The sequence below is a fragment of the Spermophilus citellus genome, assembly GCF_964194105.1.
Source record: "Spermophilus citellus genome assembly, chromosome: 1".
Lineage (NCBI taxonomy): Eukaryota > Metazoa > Chordata > Mammalia > Rodentia > Sciuridae > Spermophilus > Spermophilus citellus.
Window position 1 is genome coordinate 238,729,677 of NC_138182.1, and position 25,493 is coordinate 238,755,169.

Consider the following 25,493-nt stretch of genomic DNA (forward strand, 5'->3'; position numbering starts at 1 on the left):
AGTAGTAGTAGTAATGGCTCTTTCTTCCCTGGACTTTCATTTCTCTGCTTTGAGCTCTTAGAGTGATATGTAACCCTTTTTGGATCTCTTTCTTTTTAAAATGGGGTCATGATTTTTCATCTACTCGATGGCTGTCAAGAGCCATCCATGGACTATGTGTGGACCAGATTGGCATGGAAGTCCACTGAGTGGGAAAGTCTGGTATCTGGGAACTTACTGTGACAACCCTACTGTAAGATGGCCCAAGTACATGAGAACTCCGACTCAGCTCTGCCAAGTTCTGGCACAGCACTTGAGATGGGGTGACTTGCTGCAGCCACTCAACCTCTCTGAGATGGGTGTAAACTGCCAAGATGTCAATCAACCTGTTGATTGCAAGACCTCACCAAGCAAGACTCCACCCCTGGAGTCTTATCCCTGCCTTTAATGTACCCCCTTAAATAAACCCCAGGAGCCATTTTCTAGTTGTTCAGCTCTAGCTTCTGTGTGGGCTGGACCTATCAGGCACTCCAACCAAGCTCCCTTTAAAACTATTTTTTTTTCTGACTCTGTATCTTTTGTTTCCCACTAATTATTCTACAGTTTAATTTTTCTCCGGTGGCTCACACTCTCTGCAGGCAGGAAGAAGAACCCCTTAGCAAGGTGCTGGCTGACTCCCCATAGACAGCCACATTTTTCTGGTGCCTGTTTTTTTTTTTATCATTTATTTTTCTTAGTACTTCCCTCACATATTTTCTGTAACATAGATCCTGTACTTATTTTTTAAATTACTTTTTACTTTTTAAATTATCTTTCAATGAGGCTAGTTCCCTGGACTGACCCTTGGCAGAAGATTCCTATGGGACAGGCTGGCCTGTGTTTCAGACAAGCAGAAACTCCCTGCATAATCATAGAGCTGTGCATGTGAGTGAGTCATTTTGTCCTTCACAGAAATCAGCAGTTACATGACTGTACCATTTGGTCTCTCTTTCTCATCCTCTTTGACAAATTGCCTCCTTCAGAGATAATTTGTGTGTGTACCTCATTTGGTTGGCCTCAGTCCCTGCCTAACGCTGGTTTCAAACAGGGGCCAGAGAAGATCCCCACCCACTGATGTGCCTATCACCACCATTTCAAAGAAGGGAGGGTCTGTTATGTCTTTCTCCGTGTGGACATGATGAAGCATGAGTTTCATGCTACTTCTTGGTTTCCATCTTTACTTCTGGTGGGGTCATGGCTTCCATGGCTTGTGAGAGGAAAGGATGGAGACTCTGTCTCCAAACACATGGACGAGGAGCTGATCTGCCATCCTGTAGCCCCATCAGTGCAGGAAGGTGGCTTCAGTGGACTTAGTGTCTGAGGACTTCTGTCATTGGTAAAGCCACCATCCCTGCAGAGCACAGCCCACCTCGCCATGGATTAATTTAATCATTCAGAGATTCCCATCCTGCTTAAGGTGAAATAGGCATTTTTCACATCTTACCATCATATTGTACTTAGATGCCTCACAATTGTAACAGCTGTCATAGCTATTGGAGAATCAAGACCAACTAGGTGCTTTGCCTGAGTGACTCTGTTGAAAGGTTATATTTACTCCCTGAATAGACCAAACCTTTCTACCCTTGGAGTTACCAGAACCAGAAGCACCAACTGACCGGGCAATAATCAGATGAGAATTTTAAATACTTCCTTAATTTAAAAACAAATGTGGACAAGCAATATCCAAGCCTGTCTGGCTCCTCTTCACTGCCTTGACAGGACAGTTTGGGACTCCTGAGTTACCATGTCAGAAGGCAGGAAGTCATTTGTTACGTGGGGTATGAGGACATTGGTTGAAAATGTCTTGCAAATACAGGAAGTCGCTTTCTTGGTAGAGGTTCTGCACACAGCAAGACCAAGTCCTAAGTCTCAGAAAGGTCTCAGAGGGTGCAAACCACCACCACAAAGTCATCGCCTTTATAAAGTGTGTGGTGGAACTTTGAGGCTGTCAGACAAAGTGCTCAGAGAAAGAGGCACTTGAGAAGGTCACGGGGACAGGAGCGCACCTCCCCCACTTCAATTTCACCTGGACCACTGGCAGGGTACTCATGAAAACCCAGTGGGACCTGAAGGGCAAGGAGACCTTAAATGTGAATTCTCTGCCTAGCAGTTAAAAGAAATGTTTTTCACACATCATCCTCAGTTCTGAGTCTCCCAGATCTCCTAGAGTGACAGCAATCAAAATTGATTTGGGAAATTTCATCCACAAATTAAATTTACCAGTTCCCAATATGGAAGCTCAGTGGCTTTGTTTTGCCACCAGTGAGGGAACCTAAGGATTTGAGGTATGACATTTAAGACACAAAACAAAAAGGCATTTGATCATCAGGCACAATTGAATAGTTTTAAAGTGGGCGCAGATACAATTTCAGCTCTGCGAAGCCAGCTTGGCAGGGCCACCTCAGTCAGCCCTTTGTGTGACTAAGTGGGATTTTTAGGGAGGCTCATGCCTTCAAAGTTTACTGCCTAATTTTCTCCAGGCTTACGTGTTTTTGTTTTGTTTTGTTTTGTTTTGTTTAGGTGCTGTGTGAATAAGCTAATGCATTAATTGCCTTAGGATGCCATCCTTGCCTAAAATTTTGTTTCCAGACAGATCTTTTGCTGGATGCTCTCTCTGCTCCTGGGTTTCTCCAAGAGAAAGCCCACCAGTGTCCAGCCCACAGCTTCTCTGTCCTTCTTATATGTGGCATCTCTGTGCAGCAGCGCTCCTTGCTCTGGACACCGTTTATCAGGGTGGCATGAGTGAATGGCAAGGAGAGAGGGGTGCTGCCACGCAGGGCTCTCAGCAGAGAGGAAGCAGGGCTCAGAGTATGGGGCCATGGTCCTCTTTGCCCAGAATCCATCCTCCACACCTTCTTTTCCATCACCCTTGGGAATAACACTTGGGAATGTTGGATGTGAAGAGCAAAATAAAAATGGTCTTTAACACTGAGCTTTTCCCTATACAGATTCTTCCTGCATCCCCTACTAAAAAGAGTCAAAAAACACTGAGCTGGGTTGGAGGCCAGGAATGAGCGCATCTGACAGTCCCTCAGGTCATTCCAATGCAGGGGATTCATAGAGTGTGTTCTGATAAACACTAATATGCTAGATGATTCAAATGCCAAGGAGATTGAAATGTATTTTGCTAATGTGAAAGCAATTACTGGGCCTGTACTCCCCCTCCACTCTCTGTTGTAACTACTTGCTGGGATGCACATTGATGGCAGAATTTAGATTAGTCACCTTGGACCCAGAGATGGAGAATGTGGTTGTGCTCTGAACTGCCTATCTCTGGACTGCTAGGTGAGCTAATACACTCCTGTGAGATTTTCAACATACACATACATTCATGAACATCTGAAATTGTATTACCTTGACTAGGGTGAAGATAAAATTGATCATGTCATGTTGCTCCATTGAGCAAAATGTGAAAGTTCAGAAGTTGTTGAAGTGTTACACCCACCTCCCCTCACTCATTTTTAAGTTCATCTGGGCAATTTACCTGGAAGGTCAGAACTCTTGTCATATTTCTTTGGGTCCTCTACAGTGCTAAGAGCATAGTACATTTTCAACAAACATAATAATCCCTTGAGAAGCAACAGAACACAATCAGCTCTGAGTGTGGCTTAGGAGCCCATGCCCTCAGTTTGAATCAGCTACTTACTAGCTGTGTGACTTTGGAAAACTTTCTGTGCCTCAGTTTCTTCATTGGCAAAATGGGGCTGCTAATAACACACATCTCACAGGATTATTGTAAGGAACATGTAAAGTATATGGAAAGTGTCTCCATTTTGTCTCTGGGGGCAAAGAAGAAAGAGGCTATTGTCTTCCCTCCTCATTTTGGTTCCAGTCTCCTGTGTGGGAGCCATTCACCTCAGCAGGGCCCATCTTTTACTCAGAGGGTAAAAGAGGGAGACCGAGGAACGGCTCATGTGGACATTCAGGAAATTACAGCTTTCATTTGATCACTCCCTCAACCTTAATGTTTGCAATGTTCAGAACAAAAAGCTGGGGAAAGGAAATGAAAACAAATTCTCATCTCACTCAAGCCAGATCATGATTCCTCTTTACTTTGGATCTATGTCCCGCTAAGAGGGACAACTCTCTTGGCCTCTTTAGTCTTCCCTTCTCTTCCAATCTCCGTCCACCTCACCATCCCTCACTCCAATCTGCCTCGACAGTCCCTTCTCCGGTTCTTCTAGATTAGCACTTTCCCACACTTCTACCTTGGGGTTGCGCTTGCTCTTCTCTCTGCCTCACACATCTGGTGGACATTAGCATGGCCAGCTTCCTCATTTCCTTCGGGTATCTGTTCATGTTTCACATAAGAGGTCTTCTCTGAGCCTTCTACCTAAAATTGCATGCCTTTCCCTGTTTTTGCTTGTGATGTCACCAACTCACTCATCATTTCTCCCTCCCACTAAAATCTATGTTCCTTGAGTACATTTTGCTTTGCTTGTCACTTATTAGTGCCTAGAATCATGCCTGTCACATGGTAGGCCCAAAGTTTATGGCATGAAGTACTCCCAATTCTTCCAATACATGCTCCCTCTTCTGCCTCAACTAGACTGAACTGGTTCATATACTGGTATAAAACAGTTCATCTTAAATCTTACCTCTGTCATGTCTTATACTAAAATGTATCAGATTACTTAATGAAAATGTTTTTGGCCTGTATTTTTCTGTTTTATTTAATTATGGAACTTGCCGCCATTTAACAACCTTCTCAGCAATATAGAAAAGGCTTAGTTCTCCTTTGCTACTATATTATACAGTTATAATATTATGGCTACAGTGACTGTGATTCATTTTTATTCAGTATTTAAAACCTATGAAACTTTAATTCCCTCTCCAAACTACAGCTAATATTTTCAAATGAAATCCAGTAAAGAGCACAGAAATGTGGAATTTCAGTCCAGGCCCCAATTAGGAACAAATTCTTTTGCCTTAGAATGATCTAAGCTCATCCCTTCTTGTTTTCTCTTTCCTGCTATTCAAACTTTAGGCATCTCAGGACATTTTCTAGCACCAATCCATAGGAGAGGAGAAAACATGAATATATCAAATCAGTTTGTCAACTTGACCGGTCATAATAAAAGACTCCCATGTGTGGTGGCTCAGGAATGTTCACTAAAATGGAGATGGGAAAGAAATCCTGGTCCGCTTGGTTCTCCTAAAAATCCATGATAATTGTTAAGATCTCTCTGTCAATAAACACAGATTAATTTCCATCATGGAAGATCTCAAAGTCTTGGCTACTAGAAGGTACTCTTCTTCTTTTGATATGTTGTCTCCTTTTAAGCAGTTTATTCCATTAGGAAGTGTCCTAGTATTTTAGCAGATCTATATGAATTTCTATCTGCCCTTATGCAATATCAATCTTCTCAAAAAAGAATAAAATTGCAAAAAGGAACCAACTTCATACCATTTTATAGTTTTTATTTTTATTTCTACTTGGCATTAATGGAATTTTAAATGTCACCATGGACTCATTTATTTTAACTTCCACCTATTGGCTTAACCTGTTGACATTTGGAATTTACTATTAAAGCTAAAAGTCAAAAAGAAACTTTGAAAATATTTTAAGGGAATAAGTATTCTGAAAATTGTAGCCACCCCCCCCCCAAAAAAAAAGAAAGAAAAAAAAGGATTTGCTGACCGCACTTCTGAGTATATATAGCCACAAGGATTTAAAGGAGGATCTCCAAGAGTTAATTCTATGGTTCCTAACAGCATTATCCATAATAGTCAAAAGTAGAGGCAGCATAAATGTCTGTTGATGGATGAAAAAACAAAAGTATGGTATGTACTGTCCATTTGTACATATAATGGGATACAATGCAGCCCTAAAAATGAAGGAAATTCTGTCACATGATACAACATGGATAAACCTGGAGGATACCATGCTAAGTGACATAAGCCTGTCACAAAAATCAAATATTGTATGATTTTATTTATAGGAGATATCTAAGTCTAAAGTAGTTCAATTCACAAAAATACAAAGTAGAGTGGTATTTAGCAGGCACTAGGGTTATTTAGTTCAATTGCAGTTGAGTTATGCAAGATAAATTCCAGTGATTTGTTTACAATAGTACAATTTACAAAAAATGATTTACTGAGCTGTATACTTAAAATGGTTAAAATGGCAAATTTTGTGGTTTAATAACCATACACAAAATATATTTGCAACTTTTTTCATACAGATCTTTGATGGAGGTGCAGGTGTCTATATTAGAAAATTTACCCCTTTCATGTAATTTCCTTTTACACACACACACACACACACACACACACACACACACAGAGCCTCTCACCAACTTAGCATTACACATAAATTACGGTCATTAAGAAGGAATGACCATGTATACTGCCTGAAAATAAACTAGCTATTCCATCTGTTGTTTTATCTTTGTGATTACCTGAATTATGTCTATCTTCTCCATTAAGCAGACAATAAGTTCCAGGGCCTGGTTTTGTTTTGTTTTTGTGGTGCTGGGGATTGAACTCAGGGCCTTATGCATGCAAGGCACACACTCTACCAACTAAACTATATCCCCAGCCCTAGGGCCTAGTTTTGTTCTCCATTGTATCTCCAGGATCTATTACAGTGCCTGGGAAATGGTAAATAAACATTTTGTGAAGCAATGTATATAGTATTAAATACTCAGAGAAATAGTGATGCCCAGGTCTATAAGATCACCATATTCAAGTACAGTAAGAGACAGAACATAAAGGAGGCAGCATCAACTTTCAAAAAACTAATTTTAATCAAAACAAAAATTGTTGATCATTAACAAGTTTATAAAACAGTGATTTAGTTACATAAATAAATTGATATCAGTGTATCAAATCTTAATTACTTTCAACTTCATGAGCATGTTTACATGGGTGATGAAGTACAACCTTTTTTTTTTCTTTTTACCTATTATAATAAATAAAATGGAGCGCATGAAATAGTTCTTCTAAACAAAAATACCTACAAACATACTTCTAGCATGTTCTCTAATGAAGGGAACAAGAGACACTGGACAACTTTTGCACCAAAACATAAAAATTGCTTTAAAAAGCACAAGGTTACAGAACCATCAGCTAAAGTAAAGACACTATACTGTAACCAAAGTTGGTATTTTAATAATATAATGAACAGTTTGGTAGTTAGATCTCCAGTTTGGTTATTTTAAAGCATTAAGACAAGGCAAGATAGAAGGCTGCTTTTGTTTTGAGTAATTCTAGAGAAAATAAAATATATTTAAAAAAAAAAAAAAAGAAAACTGAAAGTAGAACAGTCATACCTACACAACTTTCTGTCCTGCACAAAGTCAAAATACCTATGCAGAATAGATATATAATATATATAATGTTATTTGTGCACAAAGGTTAGCTTATTATTAGCTCACTGCAAAGGCGTAATGTATCATATGTCAATTGTTTTGGAAAACATTTTGCGTTTTGTGTCAAAAGGATATTTCTTTTTTAAGTTTCCTAGGCTAGGAGGCACGAACCCCAATTCCGGATACTGTATATTCTTAATGCTAAGGCTTGCTGCTCTGGCTGTGTATTTTGTTGTCCCTCTTTATTCTAGTGCCTGTTACAAGCATGTGTGGTGTAGTGGTAGTTGTTGGTGGTGTGTCTTGAGTATACATATATATATGTATACATAAGTTGTATAAATATATATACATATAGAACTTCTCCCAATGATCTCAGTCCAACCATGCAATCCAAAAGGTGGCTCTGCATAGATGCCCAGCATGAAGTTCACCACCTGAGCCAACCCTGAAGCAAGGCGCACTTTTAGTCCTTCTGATAGGTTTTCTCTCAGTTTTTTTTTTTTTGTTTTTGTTTAAAACCAAGCTACTGCAGCTTCAAGTATTTTGCATTACATAGAATATTTTTTATAAATTAGTTAATGTTATATTTTCAATATTCAGACATATACTATAATATATATACAGTACAATAAATGCTCTCATTCTTTTTTTTTTAATTTTTCTGGATAAATCCCTGAGAATGTATGTTGACAGTCGCTAAGTTTCCACATGCACGAGCATCGTGTGCCATGCTTCTGGACGGACAGCACTGCAAAGCCACGTGAGTCAGCCTTTCACTACTAGTATTTCATTTTGTTGGTTTGTTTAAATATGCTGAAAATGTAAAGATGAGTTACAAAGGAGTAAAGCTGAATCCATTCGAGGTACTTATCACAGGATGGAGGTGTTTTGTTTGGTTTTTAAAGCCATTTCAATTATTTTTTTTTTGAGGCTGTGAACGTATACAGAAAACAGGAGAGCTATGTGGACTTTTGCCACTTGACAACATATACTCAGTGTAAACCAAACCTTTTTAACCTCTCTCTCACACAAAACCAATAAAAAAAAAGAATTAAAAAATAAAAGAAAAAGGGAAAAACTGAAAAACACACAAACTTTCACAACATGACAATTTAGTCTGCAAACGCAATATAACTATACACATATAATACCGGTGTGGCTCTGTTCTTTAAGTTAAAAAGGGTACAAAGGCAGGCTCAAGTAAAAACAAACCATCCCTCCCCCCCACCCACCCCATTCATACAAGTTCTATCAACCAAACCTCTCCCGAACCAACATCATCAGTTTCTTTTTGCCTTTGTAGATTTGTTTCAGGTTGTCAATAAACTGTGTAAACTGAATGTGTCCATCATGCGCCATTAGGAAGGTCTCTCGGGCCTTGCTGAGGAACTCAATAAACTCACTATAGTGCCGAGGACTGATGTGCGTAAGTCGTGAGTGCGTTGTGTTGATGTATGCCCCAATCGTGGCATCCAGGAGTTGCCTCAGGGGGGCTTTGTCCAGTGACATGAGCTTACCAGAGTTCCTCCTTCCATGAAGTCCCACCATGCCAGGAGTGGTCAGAGTGCACCTGCGCAAAATGTCTGACAGTACCGTTGCGCACTTGACACTCTTCACCACCAGAGGTATTATAGCTGCAAGCTCATTTTTGCCAAGGGAGTGGCTGAGCGCACAGGCCCACAAAACGTCATTAATGGCAGGGTGCGTGTCCTGATTATAGCTCAGGTTGAGATGGGTCATGGCCAGGGTGGCCAGTTTGTAGGCCCTCATGGGGTACCCGCGGTGCTCCATGTACCGTGCTATCGTAAAGAGCTGTGTGTAGCTCATGCCAGTGGTAGCAGCGTCCAGGACGATTTGGTACGCTGTCTCAAAAGCTATGTGATCCTTTTCACAAAGGGTTAGTGCAGAGAGGGCACAGTTCTGTGGGTCCTTCATGGCGCACTGCAAGGCGAGTGTCCGGGCGCTGCTGGCCAGCTTTTCCTGCTGGTGGCAGTCCAGATGGAGACGGACAATGGTGCTGTTGGACATCACGGTAGTTGCAACAATACTTGTGGCCTCGGTGGGAGTAAAGAGAGTAAACCAGCTCTGCATGATGCTGTCCAGGGCATAAACACCTGCAAGGAACAAACAGGTGCTATTACTGAGGAGAAGTCTGGCCAGAGGTCTTATTTCCACTTTCATAATCAATGCTTACACTGTTAACCATAACAGGACATGAGCTAGGCCAGAAAATCCTGTAAGGTAATGTGCCTAGGAGCAACCTTTTAGAATAAGGTTATTGTGGGTTGTTATTCAGTGAGATGCCTTAAAGGAACATAAACTTCCTACAATAAGGAAGTGGTCCTTCAGAAATTGGTATCTGTACTGCACTGTTTGCCATTTCACATAGTGGCTTTTTGCTAATACGTGCTAGTTCACTGAGGCCTCCTATTCAGTTACCCACTATAGAGCAAGAGGCAGACAAAATGCAACCTAAACCAAATAGGGACTTTATGTGTGGTGTTTTTAAGTTTTAAAAAAACACAATACAGAATTTTAAGACACATTAAGAAGAAGATGTTACCCATAATCAAGAGAAAGAGTTAACAAGTGGACCTACAGATGACTTACATGTTGGAAATGGCTAATAAAGTCTTCAGCCATTTTAAGTACACAGATCCAATTTGTAGGGAAATCCTAAAAGTGAATGATGTGAAGAGAAGAGACTAAAATCTCAGAGAGAAATCAGGTATGTATCTTGGTGCAGATATAGGAGTAGTGTGGCAATTCTTAAACATACATTATCTTTGTATGACTTCAACAATCCAAGCACAATATATTGAGACCAAGAGTTCCCTTTTCCCAAAATAACCAACCATTACACATTAATGAAAGAAAAATAAGAAGAATGAGTTTAAAGTCTCTGCTGTGTCAGTATTTAAACACTGAGATGGCAGTGTCTTCTCAGCAAGAGGTGTATATCCTTTTCTGATGCAAATAAGAAGAAAGAAAGACAGTTTAACCAACATTTATTTTAAATAGCCATCATTTTGTTCGTGTTGCATTCTTGCTGGGGATGTAGTTTTCTTAGTTATGATCTGCTACTCTACTGCAGCAAAGGGAAATAGTAGGCTGATAGACTTCACAAAGAACAGCTTATGGCCAAACAGGGAATTTTCTTAGGGCCAGCTACTATTTCTCACACATCTGAAAATCCACTGAAACCACACACACCCATCATTTCTCTGCTGTATAGTCAGATGAAGAAAGAAAAAACCCAGAGTAAAAGAGGTAACTTTATATGAAGTAAACAAAAATTATTTATTACTGATATTATCTCATTTAAAATAACTGGTTAGAGGTCCACAAACATGACAGTTTAGCATAAGAACAATGCCAAGTGTGTATGACTGAAGGATGGGTTTGAGGTGTGGGAAAGGGAGCCCCTGCCGATGCTAGAAGGGGCAGGAGTCTTGGAGAAGTCAAAATAAGAGAGGAAAGGTTCTTGGATTTGTAAATGACAGGTAAAATCCTGCCATGAGGCACCTGGGAAAGCTTCTTCCCCAGAGATTACCTACCAACTTCAGTAGCACATGTCACCAGCCACCTCACCATCTCTCGCCGTCGCCAATTTAAGGTTGACAGTGTCATGCGCATAACCTGTAAAGACAGGGAGAGTAACATGTTTTGGAGGATTATCCTAAGTCAATGGAAAAAGAAAATTCATTCTAAGGAATAAACTGGTGGGCAGACTCTCTACTACCAGGGGGATGAAGAGTATTTTATTTACAACAAAGATCTATATATGTATCTGGATCTGTCTAATATTCCCCCAGGTTGACCTTGTCACTGCCTAGGAGGCAAGAGGATCATATTCTACTCTTGGTGGGTTCATTGACCAGATGTGACACCCTGGGCAAATCAATCTCTTTTCTCATATGAAAAATCCAACTGAGCATTAAACATAGACCAGGTTGCCTTTCTGTAGCCAGCTTTAACATCCCATGATCCCATGGTTTGATTTCTGGGGATTCTTGCAAATTCATTCAATTCTTCAAAGAATTTTCATTGGGCAAAAAGGTTTTTGTTTTTATTTTTGTAGCACTAGGGATGAACCCACGGTTGCTCTACCACTGAGCTTTTACCTTTTTAAGGACAGGATCTTGCTAAATTGCCAAGCTAACCTTAAACTTATGATCTTCCCTCAGCCTCCTGAGTGGCTGGGATTACAGGTGAACACGACCATGCGCAGCTAGATAGATATTTTAAAGTAATAATTTTTATTATTTTTTCAACCTCTTTTAAATCAACTTTCTGGTGACTATGAAGTTAACCCAAGGTCAACGAAAAGGAATCATCTTTGGCATCATCAGAGGTCCCAAGTCAAACTTATCTACCTCCTGCTATTCCTCTCATTCTTTAAGATTCAAAACATAAAGGGATATAATACTCCTAAAGCCTTAGAAAGATGCTGTGGGATTCCTTCTTGGGATCTAGAAAGAATGAGGCAAAGGACTAAGCTTTCATTAATCTGCTATTTACTCAAAACTCCAATAACAAGAAAGCTCACATTAATGTTTATTTCTGCATCATACTTTTAATATGTTGAAAGTGAAAATGAAGTAAAAAAATTTATCTTTTAAAAAAATTTCTAAATGGTCATTGTATAGCTTAAAAGCAATCTTCTATCCCTGTCTCGTACAGAACTGCTTTTACAATGATCAGAATATTTTCCTGTGATCCAATTCTTTAAACTTTATTAACGCAATCACTATAAAGAAGGAATCTAGGGTCTGGGGTTGTGGCTCAGTGGTACAGTGCTCTCCTAGCAAGTGCGAAGCCCTGGGTTCGATCCTCAGCACCACGTACAAATAAATAAATAAAACAAAAGTTTTTTTTTTTTTTTTAAAGGAATCTATAATCAGAAAATTGAGCAATTATCTAATCTGGGCATTCTATTTCCCATATTTCAGGTACTTAGGGTTTCACAATTTCTTTCACTACTTTTTAATAAGAAAAAAAAGCAGCAAATGTTAACAGAGCTCTCATGAGAAAAGTGGAAAAAAACTTTGTAGTTCTCGGTTTCTGTAGTAATTGTTCAAAAACTATAAGGAAGCAAACATCTATCTGCATGACTAACTTAACTGGTGTTGCATCCTACTGAAATCTGAAACTGGACCCTCGCCTAATCATCCCTTTTACCTAATTTTCTCAGGTTATAAAAAGGAGCTAGAACTACCAAATGCAAACATGAATAAAAATTCATCTTCCTCTAAAAACTTAACCCTCACACTGAATCTTTTATTACACATGATAGCTTCACTCAAATCTCTTGCTAGCAATAATTCTTTTCCATTTATTCAGAGAAATGTGACATTAAGGTAGTAATTCAGAGAATGGATTTTTTTTTTTTAAATTGAGAAATGCAAACAGGGCTTCTAAATGTCTAGTCCCTGTACCTCAAATAGTATAGTTCAGCTGAAAGTGACCCCAGCTCTGAAATACAGTGCTCTTTTTTTTTTTTTTAAAGAGAGAGTGAGAGAGGAGAGAGAGAGAATTTTTAATATTTATTTTTAGTTCTCAGCGGACACAACATCTTTGTTGGTATGTGGTGCTGAGGATCGAACCCGGGCCGCACTCATGCCAGGCGAGCGCGCTACCGCTTGAGCCACATCCCCAGCCCCTGAAATACAGTGCTCTTCTGAAGCCTAACAGATTTGTAATCTGAAGAGTCATTTACTTGCACTAAAAAACCCCAAACATACATGTATCCCAAGAGATGCCTTCAATTGGCATCGGGAAAAACCACCAAGCACATACCTGCAAACCCAGCTCCAGAGACACTTTCAAAAGAGTGATGTCTGGCAAACTGTCCATGAGAGTTGCTATTTTAAATGCATCTTGGGCGAGTTTGAAGATGTGTGATGAGGAGTGAATATTTTTCTGGATGGATTCTAATACTGTTTCCAGCCTCCGAACATCACCTGCAATGAACAAAGGAAAACTAACCCAAATCAAATCAAAGGTAAGTGAGGCAAAATCAATGAAAACCCATGAAACCATAAATGCATAACAAGAGGAAAAAAGAACACAAATAAAGCACAAGTTAGTTTACCTGAAATGTTCACAAAGTCAATGGCACAGCTGGTACAACTATGTTACTGTAATGTCTATAAATCTTGAATTCACAAAAAGATACAATGACTAAAAGCACATATGATCCAGAACCAACATGAAATAGTAAACAGCTCTCCTAGTTCCTATTTATGAATTTTTGGTGAATATTTCAGGTACCAAAAAAAAAAAAAAAGCAAACAAACTTTTTGTTTCTAAATCTCAACCATTTGCACCCCCTCCCCCTTTTTTTTTGGCATGGTAACTAACCTAACTCAGCTAGCACCAGGTTTAATGATACAGGTAAATAAGGAAAATGCCGGACTCAAATGAACAGTGTCTGTTTTGCCTCATGAGCAAACATAAAGCTAGCATCTAAAGAAAAGGACCCCTTTACAATGTCTGACATGAACACCTCTATTGAGAACTGGGGAGTGGGGGTGGGGTTAAAAAAAAAAAAGGCAGGCAAATTAACAGTTACAAGGCCTCAGGACATTACAGTACCTTTGGCTGCAGTTAGCATGGTGGATGCCAGCTCACACTGCTGGGATTCAATGTGGCTTAGAGTGAACCAACGAGGGTATCGGTTGGGAACAACTGATGCAATGTGGTGTGGGCGGGTGAGGTCTCCCGTTGGAGCAGTAGATTCCAATACTAGCAACCTGTAATGAGAAGATGAGGAAAGTGGCCTCTAGTTATTACTTGTCTGTTACCCTGGCCACAAGGACTGGCCTACAGAAGCCAGAAGAGTGAGCAGATGCTGAAAAATATTGTTCAGGACCTTGGTTCACAAAGAGCTAGAATAACTACTGTCTGCTGCTTGGACACCAAAGTCATACTGTTATTTGCTCATCTCTCAAACCTAAGAGATCTCCTTTCTTTAACATCATTCAGAAAATTGTAATATTCAGAGGAACTAAAATATTTAACATTAATGAACTTTGAAACACAAGTCTTAATGTTTAATTACTCTTTTTCAATCTTATTCATTAAAAATAAAAATTAACAAAAACAGTAAAAATGGATATTTAAGACAGATTACAACAATTGGGGATGAGTAGGTAGCTCAGAAGAATAAGCTTACTTATTAAAAAATATAAATAAGATGGAAAGCAAATAAATATGACCTCCTTTATATATTTTCATAATTTCTGCAGAATTATGACAACAGAAGTTTAAAGTTAGAATACGTTCTATCTGAACCAGACAATATCAGAGAAGATGCAACAGATGAATGTATCCCTAGACAGTTCTACAAAATTATGATTTCTAGTATTTCATTGTATCTTTGATTAACAATATATTGACAAATAAATAATTCTTGAAAACAAAGCACATGCCAAAAAGATGGGTAGAATAAGTACAACAGAAATAATTCCTTTACAAATACCAAAATTCAGGATAGGTATGTAGCTTAGTGGTAGAGTGCCTACCTAACATATGCAAAAAGCCCTGGATTCAATCCCCAGTATCACCACCACCACCACCACCACCAAAAAAAAAAAAAAAAAAAAAAAAAAAAAAAAAGTACACTAATCAAACACTGGCCTTACTTTAGGTATAATAGGGTTAGAGGGTTAGAGACTATAGAATAAAAGTTGGAAATAAAGTTATTAGCAGGGGCTGGGGATATAGCTCAGTTGGTAGTGTGTTTGCCTCACATGCACAAAGCTCTGGGTTCAGTCCCCAGCACCCCCACCAAAAAAAAAAAAAAAGTTATTAGTAGGGTAAGGGCGAGATACTGGCCTCCTGGCCTCAGCCAAGAGTAGTTACTTCTCAGGTAAGCCAAATGGCTCTTTTTTTAATCTAGGGACAAAGAGAGGTTATCATTAGAAAGGGTGGCAAGATAGGCAAGTAATAAGAATTTTGGCAGGATTGCTATTTAACTTTTTCTTTCTTTCTTTTTTCTTTTCTTTTTTTTTTAAATTCAGTGTCCCTTCAAGGGGTAGGCAGTTGCTGTAGAAGCAACTAGTCAACATCCCTGGGAAAGGGAGAAAATGAATGCTTCCTCAGCCTCCCTCTTCCAGAAGGAGTAAGAAGCAAGCCAGCTATATCTCTCTCTCCCTTCCTGTTCCCTTGGCTGCCTTAAAATCCTCTGGTAGGTTACATTACCTCCCTTCCATGGCAGGGGTTTGGCTGGGGTAGAAGTGGCAGGCAGAAGAGAAAGGTGGAAAACAGTTCCCCTGTCCCCTGCTAGTATTCCCCAGGAAGAAATTGCCTGGGAAGCAACTAAAGGAGAATATAAATGAGCTGAGCTTCTGAGCATTCATTAGAAAAGCAAGGCTTTCTGCCTGGCAGACAATGTTACATAAGGCAGAACCACACAGAAACCTCATGCTATTTTACTCTTAAATTTACCATTGGTAGTAACAACAGCATCTGGTGGCATCATAACATTAACATCCTTCCCTTTACAACAAGAGTAGAGTTTTTAGGAGCAGAAAAAGTTTAGAGTGGAGCAGCTGTCTCCAAAGAAAACTTCTATTTCAGCTTCCAAAGGGGAATAGGAATCTACTTATAAAAATGTGCTCAAAAATACAAACCAAGTAGTATAAAGCAATCTAGTAGAGGACTATTGCTTATATTAGTTATTGATTTATTTTTTGGTACTTTAAAAATAGCCAAGAGAATATTGTAAGGTTTCTCTAATAAGTTACTCAGAAAAACATGCCAAATTAAAGGATGTCAGCCTTGAAACACTGACACAGAGGCATTGTACACCCGAGCGTATGCGCATGCACACACACACACACTCTCACCCCATCATTTCATAAATATTAGATAAAATATTGAGTGTAGCTTATATCTAAGAACAGAGTTAACTTTGGAGACACTGGTAATTTATAGGCCAGGATTTGCTTTTGAATCTTACACTGATTACAGACATAGAATCTATGATGAAAAGCTTTTTATAGGATCAAACTATTCTTCAATATCCTCAAGCTTAAAGATCTACACAGGGTCTGTCTTTAGTTAATCATAATCATGTCTAATCAATACTTTCTGTTTGAAACACAGGGGGTGTTCTATTAATTTTTTTAAAAAGGAAAAAGAGTAAAAGCAGATGTTTTAATAAGAAAGGTACATATTTTCTTTAGGTCCTTAAACTTTAATAGGTTACATACAAGATTAATAAATATAATCTTAAACTCATTAATAAGTATTCACCTTAAACAAATTCATGATAAAACAATTATTTGCTGAAATTAAAAAGGCATGTGAAAATAAGGAGGTACATGACCAAGGAGGAGGTGTTCTAACTGCCGTTATTGAGAGGGAGGGGCCAAGGAATGCTGGCAGTCAGAGGGAGGCCCAGTCCTTGAGGGCCCTAGTAAGCACTCCCTCAACAGCATACACATCCCATCTTCTCTTGGCCTTGAGATGATCACAAACATGTTCTAGTGGGTGACACAGTGGCCTTCCTGTACTACTACTGATGGAATGTAGAATCAAAACAGGTATAAAAGCCTTCCTTGGTTATTACATTCAAGTCAAATACATTCCATGGTTTAGAGAATCGAATTTTTCAAAATAAATATTCAGAAGGGGTTCAACTGTTGTGGTCTCACAATTAAAAATTCTGAAACTCTATTTCTAAATTCTAGCTTAAAGGAATAGAGGGAAGAACCACGATGGCCATAAGCATGACAACGGTTGGAGATGCAATTCTTCCTTCACTTTAGAACAAAACCAACCTGGGGGCCCTTCAACAGATGAATGGATAAAGAAAATGTGGTGTATATATACACAATGGAATATTACTCAGCCTTAAAGAATGAAATTATGGCATGTGCAGGTAAATGGATGCAGCTGGATAATATCATGCTAAGCGAAGTAAGCCAAGCCCCCAAACCAAAGGTCGAATGTTTTCTCTGATAAGCAGATGCTGATTCATTATTGGGTCAGAGAAGTAGGGAAGAATGGAGGAACTCTGGATTGGGCAGAGGGGAATGAGGTGAGGGGAGGGGGTATAGGTGGGAAGGACAATGGAATGATATGGACATTATTTACCCTATATACATGTATGAATAAACTAAACTATTGGAGTGACTCTGCACCACGTACAGCCAGAGGAATGAGACGTTGAGCTCCATTTGTGTACAATGTACCAAAATTAATTCTACTGTCATGTATAACTAATTACAGCAAATTTTTAAAAATTAAAAAAGAAAGAAGAAAAAAACAAGCTTTCAAGCAGATCACCTCCACAACAATTCAGGAAGCATAAAAAAAAAAAAAAAAAAAAAGAGTTTCCTTAGCTTTTCTGTCGAATACAGTCAGTAAACAGCCATTTCTGCTGGTGGGGAATGTGGACTGCCTCTGCCTGGCTGGGCTGTGAATACATACCGCATTGCTCTCAGTGCAATTTTGTATGCCAGTTCAGCATCATGAGGTAGGAGAGAGGTGAAGAGATACTTGGCAAATGTGTGCATTGGAACGCTCTCCCGGTGGATTATTTCGCCTAAACCACTATATGGCCCAGCTGTGGGAAGAGAGCATACATGTTTTACTTTCCTAAAACACAAACTAACACTTCTCAAAAAGCATACCTCAACATTTTTGTGTAAAATTTCAACACATGTAAGCTAATTTAGGTAAGAATTTAATCTGATAGAAGAAAGGAATAAAATTTTTAGTCAAAAAGATTCCACAGTGTCCAATACAGACTTTAGTTCATGAACAATCTCTCCACTATCCCTTAGCTAAAACAAGAGCCACAGAACTAAGGGGCAAAGCTCACTTACAGTACAAGTACCTCAGAGAAAGGAACCCCCTGAATCATGAACCCTCTCAGTGTGTGACAACTGAGCAACCAGATATGCAAATGCACAAAAGACTCTGCAGCTTAACCATGGACCCAGCCCATAGATCTACGCAATCATAGGGTACAGCGACGCCAGGTATCAATTCAGAGACTTTATGTGCTGCTGCTTCTAGTAAGCAAATATAATTATTCCCATAAAGTGATTAATAAAAAGTTACCAGTACTCAGTATAGGCCAAATAAAAAAATAAAAAACTTAACTAGAAATCTACTACTGTTTGGGCACTGGAAAGTCAATTTAAAAAGCAAAATTACATTTAAGCTGTCAAAATTCATTTCTTAATAAATTCTGATAGGCACAGCAGCAAAGCAGACTTCCTCTGTGTGCTCCCTGAATGCTACTCTGAGAAGGCAACACAGACTTCTAAAATAAATTTTGAAAGGAAACCACAGTGGTTAGTTCAACCACTTTGCACTTAAGCACTCTGAGGTTTAGTTACTGTAAAGTGTTTAATAAATTAGTTTCCATGTCACCTTTGGGTAACATCTGTTTCATGATTTCTACAATTATGAACCATGACACTACTGCTTGGAGGACATAATACATTTGTTTTTCATGAGAAAAATCAAGTCTGTCAAAGAGTTTAGAATGCAAGAAATGCAGTTCAAAAGAAATGGGAGAGGAGTAACTGAACCGGGTATGGGGTAGCTGCATGATACATTATAGATCATTTCAAAGGAAATTATTTTTTAATACTAATATCTTGGTAGCACTTGAACTATTCAGTATTTAAGTACTTTAAATATCACATAAACAACTTATTTTTCATTTAAACAAACAAATATCCATCCTAAATTACTAATTTTAACAAATCCATTAAGGTTTTTCTTTACTTGAAAACATTTTAAAATGTCTTGGTGATCCAGTATTCTTCAAAAGTTGTTAACAGCATTATACTCCCATCTTTAGTTCATATAACAAGACTACATTAAGTAAGTTACTTTCACAGACTAAATATGTGTCTCCCCAAAATTCATGTTGAAGCCTCAGACCACAATGTGATTATATATGGAAAAAGAGATTTTATGGATGTTATTAAAGTTGAATGAGGTCAGAGTGGGGTGCTGATCCAACAGGATTAGTGTCTTTATAATAAGAAGACACCAGAGAGCTTGTTCTGGCTGTGCCATGTGAGGACACAGGGAGAAGGTGGCTGTCTTCAAGCCAGGAAAAGCTTCAGAAGCAGTATTGGCCAATTGTGGACTTCCAGCCTCCAGAACTATGAGAAATAAATTTCTGTTGTTTAGCCACACAGTCTGTGGTATTCTGTTATAACTGCCAAAGCTAAGACACTAACTCTATTTTAAGTTAGAACCAACTACAGAAAATTTGTGATTATATATATTCTTCATTTCGGCTTCACGTCTTTTCATTCTATCCCTTTAAAGCAAATTACTTTTTGTACTACTCAGGGAAAACCAGATGCCTAATCACTTCTCTATGTCATTCCCCAACAAGCAAAATATTAAGTCAGGTGTCACAGAATTATTTATAGAATAATTAGTGTGATCCCTGAACTCAAGAGTACTAAATAACAAGCCAGGCACTATGTCGAAAGCCTGTGATCCCAGCATCACGGGAGGCTGAGGCTGGAGGATCACATGCTCAAAGCCAGCCTCAATAATTTAGCAAGATCCTAAGCAACTCAGTGAGACCCTGTCTCTAAATAAAATATAAAAAGGGGCTGGAGATGCATATCAGTGGTTGAGCGCCCCTGGGTACAATCCTTGGTACCAAAAAAAAGTACTGAATTAAAAAAACAAAACAAAACAAAACAAACAAACAAACAAACAAACAAACAAAAAACCCAGACATTTGGCACTAGGTTTCCCTAGCACTAGGTGCTTTTCCAGTATGCCAAATAATCCATCCAATAGTGTGGCCAGAAGAGTTCAGCACTCAGCAGCAACACAGGGTTACTTCTCCTTCTTCAGATCTGTTATTTAATTTACTCCTGTTAATAAATTTACTCCTGAAATTTGCAGAGTATAAATATACAAGACATACATAAATTTTTATTTGCAAAGCTCCATCTTTTGGAGTTTATAGAAATGATCCCTGGGTTTCCTCTGGGTCTACCTCCTGTACTACCCCAACAAGTCAACAGAGCTCCTTCTCAGGTAGTTTCCATAAAAGGATGAAATAACAAAGACTAAGACAAAGATCAAAAATATCCATGAATGATGAACATGGTAATATATTTAAAAAGGTAAATGATAAACAGATATTACACATTGTCAATTTTGAAAACCACACATCCTCTTCCTGAACTTCAATTTAATGGAAATTAAAAGTCACTACAGGGGCTAGGGAAGTGGCTCAAGCGGTAACGGACTCGCCTGGCATGCGTGCGGCCCGGGTTCGATCCTCAGCATCACATACAAACAAAGATATTGTGCCCGCCGATAACTAAAAAATAAATATTAAAATTCTCTCTCTCTCTCTACCTCTCTCCACCTCTCTCTCATTAAAAAAAAAAAAAAGTCACCACAGCTGGGTAACATGGCTCATGCCTGTAATCCCAGCAAGCCTGAGAGGCTGAGGCAGGAGTTCAGTTCGAAGCCTGCTGAGGCAAAGTGCTAAGCAACTTAGTGCTAAGACACAGTCTAAATAATATACAATATTAAATAAAATACAAAATAGAGCTCTAAATAATATACAAAATAGGGCTGGGGATGTGGCTCAGTGGTGGAGTGATCCTGAGTTCAATCATCAGTACCCTCTCTCAAAAAAAAAAAAAAAAAAAGTACAGCCAGTAATAGTCAACCTTTAAAAATGTTTGTGGCTAACAATACTGTTTATAGTTTAAAGGAATTTCATGGAAGGAAACTGAAAGAAAACAACTAGGATTACTCTATGAACATGCAAAGATGGGCTTTTTTAAAAAAATTTTTTTTCCAAAGATGGGCTTTGTATCTTTAGGAAAAAATAACTTCAGAAAAGTGCTTCAAAATGAAAGTTAGGAATTTTTATTTAAATGAAGGATGCTATTAAGAAGGCTTGCCTTAAGAATATTTTCCCTTTAAAATCCATTTCTAAAATATACAAATGTGCATCTTTACAGAAAATATTTTCTTTCAAATAGATCTTTAGTTTTAGATAAACAAGGTTCAAAATGCTATTTTGTTTAAAACCCTTCCTTCACATGTATCAATCCAGGATAAAAAATGAAGACACCATGCTTTTTCAACTGGTCAATCACAGAAAATCCCATGATAACACACATGGACTGGTGAGAGAGAAGTTATTTTATCAATTAGACACCTCCAAAATTTGCACAAAGAATAAGTTATTATACTAATTCCATTTATCTTTTTGAGGAAAAAAAATCTGAAAAACAATCCCACCCAAAATCTGTTAGGCCCTTTAAATCTTGAATTTAGAGAAAAATGAGAACATTTATTTGACTTTCCCTTACAAATTCTACAAAACTTTTTCCTTGGTCAATCTATGCCTAGTGAATCCTATGAAATTAGAGCTGTGGAAAGTCATTCATTCCTGTAGCCTTTAGTTTTTTGTTAGCATGTGCATGACATATTAAAAACAGATATCAGGTAACAGCCAAAAATTTGCAGGAGTGCCAATCTTTATTACTTAACTGATTAAGCAAATAGGAACATGACTACCAATAACAACTCCCTAAATATAAAAATTGCATTTATCTCAGGAATTACTCATAATAAAATGGTCCTTTACAAAGCTTGCAGCATTCAAATGAGGTTCATTTCTAACAGGCTATACTATATTACAACCTAAATCAAATGATACAAATCTAAACATCTGTACTTTTTTTTCAGTGATGCTATTTTTTTGAACAGAGAACATGTCCTTGACACTCCAAGTTCCTATCAGTCAGAACAACCATATTAAAATCATTCATATAGGACTATTAACATAAGAAAGATTAGCACCTAAATCAAATTGGCTAACTAAGTGGAAAATTTGTCAAACTACCTTCTAATAGGAAGACTGCTTGCTTGCGAAAAATTTTCACCAGTGTATCATCCAATTCAATTTCCTGAAGCTTAGAAATGAGCTGCTCCTCATTCCGGCAAACTTTCTCTTGAGTATACAGCCCATCAGGCATGATACGCTGCTGGCCCAGCCCTATCAGGGCTACTTCCACAGCCAGGGTTAAATAGGATTCCCCTTCTTCTAAAAACTTATGTGCAGGTAGATGTTGGTATTCCAGAGACTTGCAGTGTCCCATGTTTTCTACAAAATGGAACAAAGGAAAAAGAGTCAAACTACTTTTGCAGCAGGTAGTTTGATAGGCACAAATATTTATTCTACCCAGTACTAGAATAAATTATTGACTTAATTCTAAGAAAACCAGAAACGTGTTTTTTTGGTTAAAGTGCATAGTTTTCCAATCTTTCTAAAAGAGACCATGGGTGACTAAGTGTGTATGTTTTGAAGGATAGAATATTAAAAATATTTTCTCCCACTAAAAATGAGTCACAAAAGAAAACTATGCATTATACTAATAATCCTTAGGAGTGAAAAAAGACTTTAAACATGATAACTACAATAATACCACTTTTTTTAAAGACTGGAATTAAAAAAGAAAAGTTTCCATTGTTGAAATTTATAATGAAAAGAGTAATCTAACATATGTTACTCAATTTTAGGGTCTTTTGTTTTATCCCAGAGTTTTTATTATCATCAGAGGACTGATTCTTTGAGCATTCTCTTGACTCTGTTAAGATGCTTTTATTACAAATTGTAACAAATTTCAATCATCTAACTCCCAAGGAAAGTGAACTCATACCCATACCTTCTTCAGTCCTGACAAAGAGTTTGGGGCACCCTTAATCCATAAAAGCAACCACTACAGGGGAAATTATGAAGGGCAAGATAATTAACCTTCTAAGTTCACCAGCTATGGGAGTAACAACAGAGCAATCCTGTATCCCTTCCTTACCTCCACCATGGCTCTTGCAGGGATGATTCTTAGTGTTCAAGGGGCCAAGAGAAATCTCAAAATACCACTTTAAAGGAATGTGTGATGTAAAACAGTTATAAATGGCATTTAATACTCCCTTTAAAGTAGATTTAAAATATTTAAGTCATTTTAATGCAAAGATAAATTTAATAATCAACTAAATTAATTTTTATGGATCTAAATGCTATGGTATCTATCCTTACTTTTTATCTTTCTGTTGGAAAATAGTCATAAATGTAGATAAATTCTTAGATGCAGACCCATTGGTCATAAGAAAATAAACATCTTGACATATGCTGCCTGTTGCTGACTCTAAGACCTTTCTCTGCTTGTGGAAGCCTGGCAGAAAAGCCTGAGAGTGCCTATTTCCTTGCTCTCTTATTAACCATGGGTGTTGTTAACTACATGGCTTCATAAAGCATACTATAAAGAAAAGCAAAGACTAATGCCACTCAGGGTTTCAAAACAAACAAACAAAATCATCATAGTAATGCCAATGGCTTTACCTGTAAAATCTGAGAACCCAGAGAAGTTTTCATCATCAATGTGGCAAGCTTCCATAAGGCTACTGAAGAGAGTGCCCACAGGGTCTAAGGGATGTCCGACCCAGCCTTCTAGATTGGTTATTGAGGTTATGCTTTTATGGGGTAGCTCTGTATAAGAAAAGGGAATTGAGAGATAGGGAGGGGGAAAGGAGGGAAGTAGAGGAAGGAAAGACTTTATTGTTTAATAGTAGCATCCTGACAAATCAGTACTAATACAGATGGAAATCCCCCTTTAATTAAAAAAAAAAATCAAAAGGTACCATAATCCCCTAACTTGTGAACCATTCTGAGTTCTAAAAGTTTACATGTAAATCAATATAAATGGTACTAAATTCCAGGACAGCTCTCAAACATTTATTTCATTCATGTATCCAGTGTACTGGTTTAACATTACTACTCACATTATTAAATCATGTTGTAAGGGGATTAATAAATTCCAAATTTTATTCTGAGAAGGTAGTGATATGAAGACCTCTGGAATCATCAAGTAGTTAACTCTACAACTACATCAACAAGCTGTCTTCAGGAGTCAGCACTCACTGGATCATCTAAATTAAGGACTTAAAGGTCCTGGGTTAGACACAGACTTTCATAGTTTAATATCATTAAATCACTCCCTTTCACATCACAGAAGTCCTCCTTATTATGGATCTCTAAGTTATTTAAGACAGGATCTTTGTCACAAAGGTGAACAGAAGAAGATAACACATATGTGGAAGAAGAATTTTTCTTTTCATTTTTTTTTTCCCAGAATGTTAGCATTGTTGAGTTAAGTTACGGACTTCTAAGGAAAAGGTTGCAAATGTTTTAAGATATATTCCACTGCTGTAAAATATTAACTGTATCTAAATGTTTTCTAAGATAATAAATAACAGTAGATCCTCCTTAAAGGAAAGCATGAAAGCTATGAGGAAAAATAAACAAGAAAAAAATTGACTTATAAATAGCTAAAGAGTCATTTCATGAATTCATCATTCCTTCAGAAGTCTTCTGGTTTTGAATTATTAACTATGAATACACATAAATGAAAAATGGCTTGACACAATGTATTAAAATTTATTTGTTTGGTTCTAGATTTCTTGGAAAGGTCCTTCCCTTTGGTTTCTATCACTGGTTTTCTAATACATAACCATCATTTAAAAAAAAAAAAAAGGAAGAAAGAAAGAAAGAAACATGAGCATTACTCTTGGGAATAGTCTAATATTGGGGGTGAAAACCTGTGTTAAGGTAAGCGCTGTGTTTATACAAACAAATCAATTGTCAAGTGATAGAAACTGAGGAAATGGAAGAAATAAATCAAAAAAGAAAGGACTTTCAGAATCAAGAAGCTAACAAATCATGCTAAGAAACACTGATAATGTTGAGATACTACATTTACTAATCTTGGTCCATTAACAAGCAACTCTCACGGCATTTGGATTTTTTTTTAAATATCTATTTTTTTTGGTTGTAGTTGGACACAATACCTTTATTTTGTTTGTTTATTTTTATATGGTGCTGAGGATCAAACCCAGGGCCTCACATGTGCTAGGCGAGGGCTCTACCTCTGAGCCACAACCCCAGCCCCGGCACTTTGGATTTTTATGATAGCTACAAAAGTCTATTCTTCAAATATGGACATACAACAAAAACAAGAAAAAAGCAGGGAAAGATACAGGTGTATTACAAAATCTTAGTAATACTAAAGACTAGTATGAAATAGAAATTTTCACTGTTTGCATGATAAAAGAGAAATGGGTCTAAGAATGGTCTAG

At 37.8% G+C, this 25,493-nt stretch overlaps 1 protein-coding gene across 1 annotated transcript in view; it reads right to left on the bottom strand.

Annotated features, from left to right (window-relative positions):
* Window positions 1-8,582: 8,582 nt before the first annotated feature.
* ZSWIM6 (zinc finger SWIM-type containing 6) overlaps window positions 8,583-25,493 on the bottom strand; it is a gene marked incomplete at its 3' end in the record, with an annotated part of 190,587 nt that continues 173,676 nt past the window's right edge. The window contains exons 8-14 of the mRNA XM_081291106.1: window positions 23,701-23,847; window positions 22,204-22,464; window positions 17,772-17,907; window positions 13,929-14,086; window positions 13,131-13,294; window positions 10,889-10,970; window positions 8,583-9,445 (exon numbers count right to left, since the gene is read on the bottom strand). Of these exons, the coding sequence (XP_081147232.1) occupies window positions 8,583-9,445; window positions 10,889-10,970; window positions 13,131-13,294; window positions 13,929-14,086; window positions 17,772-17,907; window positions 22,204-22,464; window positions 23,701-23,847 (1,811 nt within the window). The remainder of the gene's footprint in view (window positions 9,446-10,888; window positions 10,971-13,130; window positions 13,295-13,928; window positions 14,087-17,771; window positions 17,908-22,203; window positions 22,465-23,700; window positions 23,848-25,493) is intronic.